Raw genomic sequence first — 16,486 nt, 5'->3', positions numbered from 1 at the left:
TTAGAGAACGGATTCAGAGACAAGGTCAGAAGGCAGGTGTGAGGGACGGACTTGTTCTTACAATATTTATATGATTAACTTAATTCATAAATCACAAAAGGTATACTTTGTGCAGACCTGGCAGTTTTAAAACACAGGACTCTCCAAGTTTGAATCACAACTGACCATTATTGATTAAACTGTCTACGTGAAAAAGGAAATCTAGAACAGTTCCTGCTCACTTCAGTTAAATTTACTTTCAGATAGACTGATAATGGCACTGGGGTGATGCTGTCCAAAGACACAGCCACTGGTTGGACCATCTAACCTCCTTAAATAAATTAGAAGATTTTAGATGCAATGGAGCTAACTTTGTGATAGAATGAGACTGAACCTGTTCTCCCAAGAAGTCATGTTTGAATTTTACACAGGTTGAAATTTCAGCACTATGTTAAGAAACTGAAAAAGATTTAAAATCTCAAAGTACATACCAATGCAATCTGCTGTCTTATTCTTTCTCGTGCCAAACGCTCCTCCTCTTTATCTCGGCTTCTTTCCTCCAACATTCTTTTTGTCCTGTCTGCCTCTTGTTTTCTCTTGAACTCCGCCATTTCCTTGCCAACTTTCCTACGTTCAATTTCATTCTGAAAAAAGTTAAATTTTTTGAAACACTTATAAACTAAGGACTGATTCAGTTAACTTAGATTTAGTTTAGTGTATTTTATCCTTTTTTCCCCTCTATAGGGTGAATCGAGTCTATGCAGTCTGCCTCAGCTGGAAGGGCAGCCAGGCGATGGACTCTTCCATAACCATTGCTATGTAATGTATTTTAAAAAGTCCACAAAATACAGGGTATTTCTACTGCTCTATAGTGTGAAACAGTCAGCACAGAAGGCAGTGGATTGCAGACAATTCCCAAGAATGCAGCTCATCTTCTCTCTCCAGTGCCTGTCCATTATCCCACCACCCTTTCCATTGTTCTAGAACTATCTGATCCCACTTTCTTCCACCCTACCAGTAGTTATACACATCACTTACCTGCCTGTCACCTGGAACATCTTACCTACCAGCTTCCTTTAGATTCTAGACTTTTCTTTAAATGTAAAAATGGTAAGACCAAGCATATAGGTAAACAAACATGCAATAATCAAAGCCACCGATTTACAATTTACACAAAAAAGGTGTGCATAATCACCAATTTGAACCTGCAACTGCCACTAACACCCCCATAATATACTTTCCAATAAAAACACAATTTCAGTTGTTCAATCCCCATAAATAATTAGTCCTGAATATATTGTGCATTACACAGTGTAAAAAAGCATATCCTCAGGAATACCATCAGCAACACCCTAGGAGATTAATACATTTTAATATGATAAGGTAGGATCTGGCCAAAGTGGATTGGGATAAGCTACTTGTAGGAAAATCCACATCAGAGCAGTGGGAGTCTTTCAGAAAGGAAATAGAGAGAGTACAACGCCAACATGTTCCCGTAAAGGTCAAGGGTGGGACCAACAAGCCCAGAGAACCCTGGATGTCAAGGGATATACAAGAATGGATTCGGAAAAAAAAGGGAGGCTTTTGGCAGATACAAAGGACTAAAAACAGTGGAAGCCCTAGGAGTATAGAAAGTGCAGGGGGGTACTTAAAAAATAAATTAGGAGAGCGAAGAGGGGGCATGAAAAAACACTGGCGGGCAAAATAAAGGAAAATCCCAAGGTGTTTTATAAGTATATTAAGGGCAAGCGGATAACCAGGGAAAGAGTAGGGCCCATTAGGGACCAAAGTGGCAATCTGTGTGTAGAGCCGGAAGATGTAGATGAGGTTTTAAATGAATATTTTGCATCTGTGTTCACTATGGAGAAGGACGATGTAGGCATAGAAATCAGGCAGGGGATTGAGATATACTTGAACAAATTAGTACCGAGGGGGAGGAGGTACTAGCGGTTTTAGCGGGCTTAAAAGTGGATAAATCCCCAGGCCCAGACGAGATGCATCCCAGGCTGCTGTGTGAGGCAAGGGAGGAGATTGCAGGGGCTCTGACAAATTTTCAGAACCTCTCTGGCCACAGGGGAGGTGCCAGAGGACAGCTAACGTAGTACCATTATTCAAGAAGGGTAGTAGGGATAAACCAGGGAATTACAGGCCAGTGAGCCTAACATCAGTGGTAGGGAAATTATTGGAAAAAATTCTGAGGGACAGAATTAGTCTCCACTTGGAGAGGCAAGGATTAATCAGGGATAGTCAGCATGGCTTTGTCAGGGGGAGATCATGTCTAACCAATTTGATTGAATTTTGAGAGGGGGTGACTAGGTGTGTGGATGAGGGTAGTGCAGTTGATGTAGTCTACATGGACTTCAGTAAGGCTTTTGACAAAGTCCTGCATGGGAGACTGGTCAAGAAGGCAAGAGCCCATGGGATCCAGGGCAATTTGGCACATTGGATCCAAAATTGGTTTAGTGGCAGGTGGCAGAGGGTGATGGTCGAAGATTGTTCTTGTGACTGGAAGCCTGTGTCCAGTGGTGTACCGCAGGGATCGGTGCTGGGTTTTTTGCTGTTTGTAGTGTACATTAATGATTTAGATATGAATGTAGGAAGTATGATCAGTAAGTGCGCAGATGACTGGGTGAAACTGTCTTATTTCAAGCTACTCTGCTCTTTTACATACAATTCTATTCTTGTTTTAGATGACACAGGACAGAAATTACTCAGTTGCAGTATTTCTGTTTTTATTAGATGTGTATTGCATTAAAATATTAGAATTAGTTTATCCAAAACAAAATACAATATATGCTTGTTATAGAATTTATTCCACACAGGATGATAACTGAATGAAAACTACTTTCCTATAAAATCAACAGTAGTTTAAGCAGCTGGGTGCTTGGAACAGTGCATCGCTCGTCAGCCTGAGCAGTCAGATTAAAATAACTGCGCTTCATGAAAGCGTGTAAACTGCTCCAGGGAGCTGGCTCATAGTTTCAAGAAAAGCTGTATGCATAATGGTGCAATTCACAACTAAAATGATCTCCAATATGTTCCGATGGGTCCTTCCCTGGAAGCCTGGCGGAATTCATCAAGAAACGACTCGGTCTCAAATTTAACAAGCTATTGAGAGCTGAATTTCCCAACTCCTGCAGCAAAATTACATTATCAACTTCTTTAGAAGCTAGTCCCAAGATCAATCTCTCTTTCTCTAGTTTGTCTCATTTATTTTTTTTAAGAAATTGAGCTATGAGAATTGATCTTGGACATTTTTGAAGCCAAGAAAGCCTGCCACTTAACCTGGCTATATTTGATAAAAGGTGCGAGCAGTCGTCAGAACAGTCACACTTGAATGCATTGACAATCAAAAAATCTCAAATATTAGTAATCCATTAAAAAAAATGACGTCGTCAGCAGAACAGAAAACCATGATCCGATAATAATTCAAGTCTCTGGAGCTAAAGAACAGTTTTAACCATCTGATTCCACATCAGAAAGGGAGGGAAACGCCGAGTGAGGAAGTCCTCAATTCCTCGCTGGGGTATTGTTCCATACACTCAGTTGCTCTCGGGTATCTTACCCAATTGGCCACCGTTCACGTGTTAACCTCCAGAAAATAGCAGATTATTGAACAGGATGGAGCATCACAATTGAACAAGATACCATCTCCTCACCCACATTTCCAACAGGGATGGCTGAACAGCAGTCAGAAGAACTTTTTTTTTTTAAAATTCATTCCTGGGATGTGGGCATCACTGGCAAGGCCAGCTATTATTGCCCATCCCTAATTGGCCCCGAGAAGGTGGTGGTGAGCCGCCTTCTCGAACTGCTGCAGTCCATGTGGTGAAGGTACTCCCACAGTGCTGTTAGGAAGGGAGTGCCAGGATTTTGACCCAGCGACAATCAAGGAACGCCAATATATTTGCAAGTCAGGATGGTGTGGGGAATTTGGAGCTAATGGTATTCCCATGACCATGTCCTTCTAGGTGGTAGAGGTTGTGGGTTGGGAGGTGCTGTCGAAGAAGCCTTGGTGAGTTGCTGTAGTGCATTTTGTAGATAGTACACACTGCTGCCACGGTGTGCCGGTGGTGGAGGGAGTGAATGTTTAAGGTGGTGGATGGGGTACCAATTAAGCGGGCTGCTTTGTCCTGCATGGTGTTGAGCTTCTTGGGTGTTGTTGGAGCTGCACTCATTCAGGCAAGTGGAGAATATTCAGAATACCCAGCCTCTGACCTGCTCTTGTAGCCACAGTATTTATGTGGCTGGTGCAGTCAAGTTTCTGGTCAATGGCGACGCCCAGCATGTTAATGGTGGGGGATTCTGCGATGGTAATGCCATTGAATGTCATGGGGCGGTAGTTAGACTCTCTCCTGTTGGAGATGGTCATCGTCTGGCACTTTTGTGGCGTAAATGTTACTTGCCACTTATCAGCCCAAGCCTGAATGTCGTCCAGGTCTTGCTGCATGCGGGCATGGACTGCTTCATTATCTGAGGAGTTGCGAATGGAACTGAACACTGTGCAATCATCAGCGAACATCCTCACTTCTGACCTTATGTTGGAGGGAAGGTCATTGATGAAGAAGCTGAAGGTGGTTGGCCTCGGGCACTGCCCCGAGGAACTCCTGCAGCAATGTCCTGGGGCTGAGATGATTGCCCTCCAATCACCACAACAATCTTCCTTTGTGTGAGGTATGACTCCAGCAGTGGAGAGTTTTCTCCCGATTCCCACTGACTTCAACTTTACTAGGGCTCCTTGATGTCACACTCAGTCAAATGATGCCTTGATGTAAAGGGCAGTCACACTCACCTCACCTCTGGAATTCAGCTCTTTTGTCCATGTTTGGACCACGGCTGTAATGAGGTCTGGTGCAATGTGGTCCCGGCGGAACCCAAATTGAACATCGGTGAGCAGGTTATTGGTGAATAACTATCGACAACACCTTCCATCACTTTGCTGATGATTGAGAGTAGAATGATGGGGTGGTAATTGGCCAGGTTGGATTTGTCCTGCTTTTTGTGGACAGGACATACCTGGGCAGTTTTCCACATTGCCGGGTAGACGCCGATGTTTTAGCTGTACTGGAACAGTTTGGCTAGAGGTGCAGCTAGTTCTGGAGCACAAATCTTCAGCGCGACAGCCGGGATGTTGTCCAAGCCCAAAGCCTTTGCTGTATCCAGTGTGCTTAGTCATTCCTTGACATCATGGCGTGAATTGAATTGGCTGAACACTGGCTTTTGTGATGGTGGGGACCGCAGGAGGAGGCCGAGATGAATCATCCACTTGGCACTTCTGGCTGAAGATGGTTACAAACGCTTCAGCTTCATCTTTAAAACACTGGTCCAGTAACATTTAATAAACAACTAAATCCCTAAACACAACTTGCTGTAAAATTAAAAGCACATGGAAGAAAAAAGTAAATCCATAAATAGTAATATCTACCGTTATTTCATCCTCCTTCTTCTGCTCTCTATGATCTTCAAGCTTCTTAGGGAGCCTAGTTATAAATAACAAGACGCAAGGTAAATATATAATGTGTTTTAACAGTATCACCATTTACAGACATCATGTAACAAATACAGATCTTTGCATAAAGATAAATGGCTTCAAACTTTAAGGGTCAATTTATTGTAAAATTATGGAAAACAAAACCAAACTAAAACAAGTACTATCTGTACAGTTAAAAACTCAGGAATTAAAATTCCAACTACTTAAACATTAATAAACAACATCCATTAACAGAATAAATATTTTAGATCATTAAAGTTAATTGTCCAGTGCAGACAAAGAGGATTAATTGGAAATACCTGTTAACTTGTGTGTTAAGGTCTTCCCCATCTTGAGAAGTTGTACAAGCTTCATCAACGTGGCAAGTGATTTTGTCAGAGGGACCAGCATGATCGGAATGATCTTTACATACAGGCATTTTACAAGGTGATTCTGAGAAAGCAGCATAAACAAATACATAAATTTATCTTCAAATAGAAGTATATTGCACAAAAGAACAGAAGTGTACAAAATTCATTATTCGAATGACGTAATTTTTTTTTCCCCTTTTTCTGCTAATTACTTCTCACCTCCTCCTTCCCTGAAGGTAGTGTCTTTTCACTGAAGTATGTTTCCATCAGTTGCTTTTTGGTGCCTTGCACAAATTGACATTTATGTCTGAGCACAGATACCAAGTTTTAACAGACTGTTCAATAACAGGCATTGTTAAGCCAGATCCGCCCTCACCTGGCATTACAAAAATGCATTTCTAGCAAGGGTCACTGGAAAGAGAACAGCAGAAACACTGATGATTTATCCGCTCTCTACCCCAAAGACACGGAGGCTAATTGTAATTCCTCTAGAGCTGCTCCAGCTGACATCAGCTAATTAACAAACCGGGGGTCGCCCGCAGACTTTCCTGGTCTGTTTTACTAAATATGTTGGATGAAGAATTCCCATCAGCCTATTTGATCTGGGTTTACCCAGAATATCAAATTTACTGTTTTCCCATGAAAATATCCAACTGCTTCTTCAGTGAGTCTGGTGTAATGGGCTCAACCACCTTTCCTGCCAACCTGTGAGCTGTGTGAAGAAATACTTCATGATGTCTGTCCTAAATTTTATTCCTCAGTATTGACAAAATTTACAAGTCTTCTTACAATGCTGCCAAATTACAGGATCACGCCCTCTGCAGTATTTCAAAATCCTAACACCTCTTCCCTGCACAAAATCTCAAGATCTCCCACCTCCCTAGTACTATTGTAACCTCTGACTGTGAGCAGCAGCAAGAGACATCCAATAGTTATCTATATTAAAAGTCTTTCATGTAGTGCGTGCCATCACACGCCTCCTGTAATGTTTTTAAACATAGGCAAATTTATTCTACCAAACCGGATTGCGTCATTCTTCCCATGGGATTAACTCCCAGCCCTACATTTGCTATCTTAAGAGTTCCACAGAACAGCACCAAGCGAAGTGTAAATGCAGGAAGTTTAAACTCTTTAAATAATTTTACAATTAGGATAAATTTACTTTCTGCCTCTTGCACTTGTTGCTCTCTTAAAAATGCAAAATAATGCTGTATGTTCCAGCTCCCTCCAAGAAAATACGGGTTCCACACTGTCATGAATTCACAACTGTTAAACAAAGCCAGTATTGTCATCTCCAATTTGAATGTTAAAAGATGAAGCCACCTTTCATGAAATTACACTTTTACCCATAAAAGGAACACACACTTGGATTCTAGTTTGCATAGTATAATGTTCTTGTCCTTAGGAAATAACGCATTCGCTGATTTACCATGGGCTATGCCATAGGAGGTTCACCTGGCCCAGATTCTGCGCTCTTGATGATGGCGTATTTGCCCAACTACTGCCCCGCAAATGCCCACAAAACTTACGCCTGGTAAAAGCAGGCACAGGGCTCGTTTTCACCAGTGAAAGGGTTAATATAAAACTTTAATTAAAAAATGTTAAATAAAAAAGCATGCACAATCATTTAAAATTAGTTTTATGTAAATTTTGGCCAAGATTAAAATGTTTAAAATTATTTTTCAAAAAATTTAATTTTTATTGTAAGTGCTTTATTGAAGGGTCTTGTTAATTAAATGTGAACATAGGAACATTTATTTTTGTTCCAGTTGTATAAATTATTTAATTATTTGGGGATCCCTCATCTCTCTCTCTTAGGCAGTCCCTCAGAACCGAGGATGCCTCGTTTCCACATGAAAAATGAGTTCTCAGGTGACTGATGAGTCCGATGCGGGACCTACAGTCTCTGTCACAGGTGAGGCAAGACGGTGGTTGAAGGGGCGGCTGGGTGGGGTGCTTGGGTTGACGTGCGCTCCTTGCGCTTGGCTTCTGCTTGCTCCCGGCAAAGAGACTCGAGGTGTTCAGCGCCTTCCCGGATGCTTCTCCTCCACTTTGTGCGGTGTTGGGTCAGGGATTCCCAGGTGTCAGTGGGGATGTTGCGCTTTTTCCAAGGAGACTTTGAGGGTGTCCTTGAAGGTTTTCCTCTGCCCACCTGGGGCTCTCTTGCCGTGCCGGAGCTCCGAGTAGAGCGCTTGTTTTGGGAGTCTCGTATTGGGCATGCGGACGATGTGACCCTTGCATCGGAGCTGATCGAGCGTGGTCAAAGCTTTGATGCTGGGGATGTTGGCCTGAGCAAGAGCACGGACGTTGGTGCGCCTATCCTGCCAATGGATTTGCAGGATCTTGCAGAGGCAGCGTTGGTGGTACTTCTCCAATGCTTTGAGGTGCCTGCTGGACATGGTCCATGTCTCTGACACATACAGCAGGGCAGGTATCATTGCTGCTCTGTAGACCATGAGCTTAGTGCCAGGTTTGAGGTCCTGGTCTTCAAACACTCTTCCTCAGGTGACCAAAGGCTGCACTGGCACACTGAAGGCGCTGTTGGACTTGGTCATCGACATCTGCCCTTGTTGACAGTAGGCTCCCGAGGTATGGAAAGTGGTTCACTTTGTCCAAGGCCTTGTCGTGGATTTTGATAATCGGTTGGTAGAGGACCTTTGTCTTACGGATGTTTCGTGTAAAGCCCATGCTCTCGTATGCGTCGGTGAAGGTGTTGACGATGGTTTGGATTTTGACCTCCGATTATTTGATTTATTAAATATTTAATTAATAATTTAATTATTTGGGGATCCTTCATATGCTAATGGGGATTCCGTTCGTAAATGGAATCCCCTTAAGCATATTAGGAATCCTCCTTTCCGATTGGAGGACCTGGTCCATGTGATTCCAGGGACGCTTTTGAACTGCCTGTGCATACGCCTGCAGGCCCAGGACCAGAAATCTCAGAAGCCCAGGAGCCTGAAGGTAAGTGTGGATTTTTTTTTTTTTTAATAAAATCGGGTCGGAGACATACTCCTAAGGTACGCCTCCCACCGCAAATTCCGGCCCATTATTTTTAAAACGGTACAACCACACACATTTTGTGTTTGTTCATCACACTTCTAGCATCACACTCTCATATGCAAATGTCTTGCTGTGGATTGGTTTAAATCTCATTCACAAAAGAGCATCAGGTAGACGTAAAAGATCCAATGGCACTATTCTGAAGAGGAGCAGGGGAGTTATCCCCGGTGTCCTGGCCAATATTTATCCCTCAATCAACATCGCTAAAACAGATTTCCTGGTCATTATCACATTGTTGTTTGTGGGAGCTGGCTGTGTGCAAATTGGCTACCATGTTTCCTACATTACAACTGTGACCACACTTTAAAAAGTACTTCATTGGCTATAAAGTGCTTTGGGATTTCCAGTGGTCATGAAAGGCGCTATATAAATGCAAGTCTTTTACTTAATTACTCCTTTTTTTTAAAAAATATTCGTTCATGGGATGTGGGCGTCGCTGGCAAGGCTAGCATTTACTGCCCATCCCGAATTGCCCTCGAGAAGGTGGTGTTGAGCCGCCGCCTTAAACCACTGCAGTCCGTGTGGTGAAGGTACTCCCATATTGCTGTTACGGAGGGAGTTCCAGGATTTTGACTCAGCGACCGTGAAAGGAACGGCGATATACTTCAAGTCACACACCATCCTGACATGGGAGGGGAACTTGGAGGCGGTGGCGTTCCCATGTGCCTGCTGCCCTTGTGGTGGTGGTGGTCGCAGGTTTGGGAGGTGCTACCAAAGAAGCCTTGGCGAGTTGCTGCAGTGCATCTTTTAAGTGGTACACACTGCAGCCACGGTATGCTGGTGGTGGAGGGAGTGAATGTTTAAGGTGGCGGATGGGGTGCCAATCAAGCGGGCAGCTTTGTCTTGGATGGTGAAGAGTTTCTTGAGGGTTGTTGGAGCTGCACTCATCCAGGCAAGTGTTCCATCACACTCCTGACTTGTGCCTTGTAGATGGTCGAAAGGCTTTGGGGAGTCAGGTGGCGAGACACTCGCCGCAGAATACCAAGCCTCTGACCCGCTCTTGTTGCCACAGTATTTATGTGGCTGGTCCAGTTATGTTTCTGGTTAATGGATATTGATGGTTGGGGATTAGGCGATGGTAATGCCATTGAATGTCAAGGGGCAGTGGTTAGACACTCATTTGTTGGAGATGGTCATTGCCTGGCACTTGTGTGGCACGAATGTTACCTGCCACTTATCAGCCCAAACCGGAATGTTGTCCAGGTCTTGCTGCATGCGGGCATGGACTGCTATATTGTCTGAGGAGTTGCGAATGGAACTGAACACTGTGCAGTCATCAGCGAACATTCCCACTTCTGACCTTCTGATGAGAGAAGGTCATTGATGAAGCAGCTGAAGATGGTTGGGCCGAGGACGCTGCCCTAAGGAACTCCTGCAGCTATGTCCTGGGGCTGTTATGATTGACCTCCAATCACCACAACAATCCTCCTTTGTGCTAGGTATGACTCCAGCCAGTGGAGAGTTTTCTACCCGATTCTCATTGACTTCAGTTTTACGAGGGCTCCTTCATGCCACACTTGGTCAAATGCTGCCTTGATGTCAAGGGCAGTCACTCTCACCTCGCCTCTGGAATTCAGCTCTTTTGTCCATGTTTGGACCAAGGCTATAATGAGGTCTGGATCCAAGTGGTCCTGGCAGAACCCAAACTGGGCATCAGTGAGCAGGTTATTGGTGAGCAAGTGCTGCTTGATAGCACTGTCAACGACACCATCCAACACTTTGCTGATGATTGAGAGTAGACTGATGGGGCGGTAATTGGCTGGATTGGATTTGTCCTGCTTTTTGTGGACAGGACATACTTGGGCAGTTTTCCACATTGTCGGATAGATGCCAGTGCTGTAGCTGTACTGGAACAGCTTGTCTCGAGGCGCAGCTAGTTCTGGATACAAGTCTTCAGCACAACAGCCGGGATGTTGTCAGGGCCCATAGCCTTTGCAATATCCAGTGCGCTCAGCCGTTTCTTGGTATCACGTGGAGTGAATTGAATTGGCTGAAGACTGGCTTCTGTGATGGTGGGGACCTCAGGAGAAGGCCGATATGGATCATCCACTCGGCACTTCTGGCTGAAGATGGTTGCAAACACCTCAGCTTTGTCTTTTGCACTCACGTGCTGGGCTCCACCATCATTGAAGATGGGGATATTCATGGGGCCTCCGCCTTCCGTTAGTTGTTTAATGGTCCATCACCATTCACGACTGGATGTAGCAGGACTGCAGAGCTTTGATCTGATCTGTTGATTGTGGGATCGTTTGGCTCTGTCTATAGCATGCTGCTTCTGCTTTTCAGCATGCATGTAGTCCTGTGTTACAGCTTCCCCAGGTTGGCACCTCATTTTTAGGTATGCCTGGTGCTGCTCCTGGCATGCTCTTCTCCACTCCTTATTGAACCAGAGTTGGTCCCCTGGCTTGACGGTAATGGTAGAGAGTGAGGGATATGCTGGGCCATGAGGTTACGGATTGTGGTGGAATACAATTATGTTGCTGCTGATGGCCCACAGCGCCTCATGGATGCCCAGTTTTGAGCTGCTAGATCTGTTCTGAATCTTTAGCACGGTGATAGTGCCACACAACACAATGGAGGGTGTAATCAGTGTGAAGACAGGACTTCGTCTCCACAATGACTGTGTGGTGGTCACTGCTACCAATGCTGTCATGGACAGATGCAGGTAGAGGTCAAGTAGGTTTTTCCCTCGTGTTGGTGTTCTCACCACCTGTCGCAGGCCCAGACTGGCAGTTGTGTCCTTCAGGAATTGGCCAGTAGTGGTGCTACAGAGCCACTTATGGACAATGAAGTCACCCACCCAGAGTACATTCTGGGCTCTTGCTAGTCTCAGTGCTTCTTCCAAGTGGTGTTCTGTTTCATCAGCTGAGGGAGGGAGGGAGGTGGTAATCAGCAGGTTTCCCTGCCCACGCTTGACCTGAAGCCATGAAACTTCATGGGGTCCGGAGTCAATGTTAAGGCACCATCCGGGCCACTCCTTCCCAACTGTATGCCACTGTGACGCCTCCGGTGGGACAGGACATACCCAGGGATGGTGATGGAGGAGTTTGGGACATTGGCTGGTATGATTCTGAGTATGACTATGTCAGGCTGTTGCTTGACTAGTCTGTGGGACAGCTCTCCCAATTTTGGCACATGTCCCCAGATGTTGGTGAGGACTTTGCAGGGTCGACTGGGCTGGGTGTGCCGTCGTCGTGTCCGTAGCCGGTGTCGAGGTCGATGCCAGGTGGTCCGTCCGGTTTTATTCTTGTTTTTCATAGCGGTGTTTTAACAACGGAGTGGCTTGCTAGGCCATTTCAATCACATTGCTGTGGGTCTGGAGTCACATATAGGCAGACCAGGTAAGGACGGCAGATTTTCTTCCCTAAAGGACATTAGTGAACCAGATGGGGTTTTACGACAATCCGATAGTTTCATAGTCATCATAACTGATACTAGTTTTTTATTCCAGATTTATTTAATTAACTGAATTTAAATTCCCCAGCTCAAGTCTCCAGATCATTAATCCAGGCCTCCGAATTAGTACAATAGCAAAATACTGCGGATGCTGGAAATCTGAAACAGGAAAAGCTGGAAAAACTCAGCAGGCCAGGCAGCATCCGTGGAGAGAGAAACAGAGTTAACGTTTCAGGTCTGGGACCCTTCATCAGAACTGGAAAAAGCTGGAGATGTAACAGATATTAAGCAGGTGACATCTCCAGCTTCTTCCAGTTCTGATGAAGGGTCCCAGACCTGAAACGTTAACTCTTTCTCTCTCCACGGATGCTGCTGAGTTTTCCCAGCTTTTTCTGTTGTTACTCTGGATTAGTAGTCCAGTAGCATAACCACCATGCTACAGTACCCCATACCTGTACTTACAATTCCCAGAATGCTACAGTCTAAGCATGTGCAATATGGAGAATGGCCCAAAATGCATCAATATGATTCTGTCAGTGCAATAACTGAAGTTTGTCTTCTATTAGGCTATAACACTACCCATTTGTTGAGCGGGAAGCAGCTGAAAGAGAGAGTATGGATGATTACAGCATCTGTGCTTTGTTTATACTGAGAATTTGTAACAAAGATTTATATATTTTGCTCAGTGAAGAAGTCAAACTGTGTCTTTCTCAGGCTTAACATTGTTTATGGGTTTTTTCCCCCCAGAGGAAACACTAGCTCAGAGAGACAGACATGTACAAAGCTGAAAGAGGGGTGGGGTGATTAGAGCAACTGTGTTTTATTATACCAAGAAATCAAATAATCAAAGGTTTATGTAATAATTCGTTGTACAGCTGCATTAGCTATTTATCCAACTACAGTACAGAAGCACTAATTATCTATTTTCTGGGAACCAAAAGACACTTGCTCAATCCTAGAAACTTCTTTCCAACTTCTTTAACTGTTCAAAAGTACCTTGCTCCTCTTCTCCCCCCAGACACCCCCTCCCCCCCCACCTCAACACCACAGGCATTTGTTAAAAAGTAGGAAGATAGAGCAAGTAAAAGAAATGCACTCTGATCCCAATGTTCTTCCTTCTTCTACCAACAGTGGAACCCATTACTAGGTATGGTTCAACAGGCACCAGCAAATCCAGTGCTTCACCGAAGGAGAAGGTTTATCTCAGGATCACGCCAGGTGAACTAAAAACTTAAAACTAAAATTTAATCTTCCTTAATCAAGCTGTAATACCAATCAGCTAACCAATAAGACACAAGTACCCCAGAAATAAGAACTACACATTACTTAAAAAAGGGAACTTTTACAGAACAAATCATGTAGAACTTTTTGATCTCTGGAAACTGATCCAATTATATAATTTGGTAGACACAGCTAGTCCATTGGTGCAATTCTTCGACTTAATACTGCTCAACATATTTTACATATTTACAACTGCAGTCAGTCACTCACTTTGTGATTTTATGTTTATTGTCCTAATATTGATCTTTTGCTACAAAAAGTAAATACTTCAAATGGCACAAAAGGGAATATAATCACCAGTTACTTGACTATGCACATTCTTACTTGGGAAGATAATTTTTGGGAAATATTTGGCAGTTTTTCTATTATGATTCACAGAAAGCAGTATCAAAATCCATGGTCATAAGCATAAAGGTAACAAAAAACACTGGTTAAAAAGACATGGAATGCACCACTAACAACTTTGTGCACTAGTGTTGTTATTTATAACTTTGCAAAGTATTTTAGCCTTGTCATTATAATCTTAAAGCCACATTCCTTCACAGTTTGTATTTAATGTTCATTAAGAAAGACTTGCATTTATATGGCACCTTTCATGACCTCAGGATGTCCCAAAGCGCTTTACAGCCAATGAAGTACTTTTGAAGCGTAGTTATGCTGTAATGTCGGAAATGCGGCAGCCAATTTGCACACATCAAGGTCCCAACAAGTGATAAATGTTGGCCAGGTTACCAGGGATAACTCCCCTGCTCTTCTTTGAAATTGTGCCATGGGATTTTTACATCCACCTGAGGGGGTAGACGGGGCTTCGGTTTAACGTCTCATCTGAAAGACAGCACCTCCTCAGTACTGCACTGGAGTGTGAACCTGTATTTTGTGCTCAAGTCTCTGGAGTGGTATTTGAACCCACAAACTTCTGACTCGGAGGCGAGAGTTCTACCACTGAGCCACGACTGACACACAGTAGAACCGATCAAAATAAATTCCTGAAAATGTCAAGTGAGGCTTTTCAGATAAATTTAAAAAAAACTTTAAAAGTGCCAATTGATTAAGTTCAATTTCAGTACACAATAATAAAACTATTTTCTGAAAATGATCAGGAAGTTGCACTAGTTACCAGACAACACACAGGTATCCTTTTGCAATGCACATTGCGGTTTCAATATTTGAAATACTGATAGTTGTAATTTTTTCCAAGCGTAACAGACAAGAAATGCACACTCATTTTACCATTGACAGTTAAAAGCCTACAGTCAATAAATTTTGTTATTGTTTGTAAAATTTCTTTACCTTTGGGTCTTACTTGAAGCTCTGTTGTTGCCTCTGTCTCTGTTGTTTTAGTATCAAAAACTTGTGACTCATTGGGTTGAACAGTTTCTGGAGACTCACTTGTTGAAGCCTGGCTTTGACCTACATGGTTTTCCTGGTTGTCACCTGCTGCTGCTACATTCTTTTGTCTATGCATCTAACAAAAAGTAAAAGAAATACATATTACGTAACTCAGTTTGGGACTCATCAGAAATCCTTAACGTCAACAAATACAGAACTTTTGAAAAATTAAGATATTAAACCAATCAAAATGGGCCAGATTAAATCATAGAATGTTTACAGCACAGGAGGCGGCTATTTGGCCCGTCGAGCCCGTGCTGGGTCTCTGCAAGAGCACTTCAGCTAGTCCCGCTCCCCTGCCCTTTCCCCGTAGCCCTGCAAATGTTTTTCCTTCAGGTACTTATCCAATTCCCTTTTGAAAGCCACAATTGAATCAGCCTCCACCACCCTTTCAGGCAGTGAATTCCAGATCCTAACCGCTCGTTGCGTAAATAAGTTTTTCCTCATGTCGCCTTTGGTTCTTCTGCCAATCACCTTAAATCTGTCTCCTGTGGTCTTGACCCTTCCGCCAATGGGAACAGTTTCTCTATCTACTTTGTCTAGACCAATCATGATTTTGAACACCTTTATCAAATTTCTTTTCAACCTTCTTTGCTCTAAGGAGAACAATCCCAGCTTCTCCAGTCTATTCGAGTAACGGAAGACCCTCATCCTTGGAATCGTTCTCCTAAATCTTTTCTGCAGCCTCTCTAAGGCCTTCACATCCTTCCTGAAGTGCGGTGCCCAGAATTGGACACAATACTCCAGTTGAGACCAAACCAGTGTTTTATAAAGGTTCATCATAACTTCCTTGCTTTTGTACTCTATGCCTCTACTTATGAAGCCCAGGATCCCGTATGCTTTTTTAACCGCTTTCTCAACCTGCCCTGCCACCTTCAATGATTTGTGCAAATATACCCCAAGGTCCACCTCGGTGAGTTGCTGCAGTGCATCTTGTAGATGGTACACACTGCAGACATGGTGCACCCCCATTAGGATTGTACCCTTTAGTTTATATTGCCTCTCCTTGTTCTTCCTACCAAAATGTATCACTTTGCACTTTCTTGCGTTAAATGTCATCTGCCATGTGTCCGCCCATTCCATCACCCTTGAAGTCTATCACTATCCTCCTCACTGTTCATTATACTTCCAAATTTTGTGTCATTTGCAAATGTTGAAACTGTGCCCTATACACCCAAGTCCAAGTCATTAATATAGATCAAGAAAAGCAGTGGTCCCAGTACCGACCCCCTGGGAACACCTGTGTACCTTCCTCCAGTCTGAAAAACCATCGTTCACAACTACTCTGTTTCCTGTCATTTAGCAAATATATTTCAATCAATAGCTCCCACAGTGTGATCCACGTGGATTCAAATTGCAAATTTGAATCAAAAGTTAGATGCTCTTGCAGACCATTGCGAGAAATTAAGTATATCTCCTCAAACTTTCTCATTCATGGGATGTGGGCGTCGCCGGGAAAGCCATCATTTATTGCCCATCCCTAATTGCCCTCGAGAAGGTGGTGGTGAGCTGCCTTTTAGATCTGCTCCAGTCCGTG

At 43.6% G+C, this 16,486-nt stretch overlaps 1 protein-coding gene across 2 annotated transcripts in view; it reads right to left on the bottom strand.

Annotated features, from left to right (window-relative positions):
• ubxn4 (UBX domain protein 4) overlaps positions 1–16,486 on the bottom strand; it is a 58,421-nt gene that overhangs the window by 22,690 nt on the left and 19,245 nt on the right. For both annotated transcript variants that reach the window (XM_085986636.1, XM_085986635.1), the window contains exons 5-8: positions 14,851–15,025; positions 5,770–5,902; positions 5,405–5,459; positions 471–623 (exon numbers count right to left, since the gene is read on the bottom strand). In XM_085986636.1, the coding sequence (XP_085842762.1) occupies positions 471–623; positions 5,405–5,459; positions 5,770–5,902; positions 14,851–15,025 (516 nt within the window). The remainder of the gene's footprint in view (positions 1–470; positions 624–5,404; positions 5,460–5,769; positions 5,903–14,850; positions 15,026–16,486) is intronic.

The sequence above is a fragment of the Somniosus microcephalus genome, chromosome 4 (assembly GCF_052327205.1).
Source record: "Somniosus microcephalus isolate GS21.2 chromosome 4, FLI_Smic_1.0, whole genome shotgun sequence".
Taxonomy (NCBI): Eukaryota; Metazoa; Chordata; class Chondrichthyes; order Squaliformes; family Somniosidae; genus Somniosus; species Somniosus microcephalus.
Note: the sequence above shows the minus strand (reverse complement) of the source record. Positions and strands in the feature narration are given on the sequence as shown.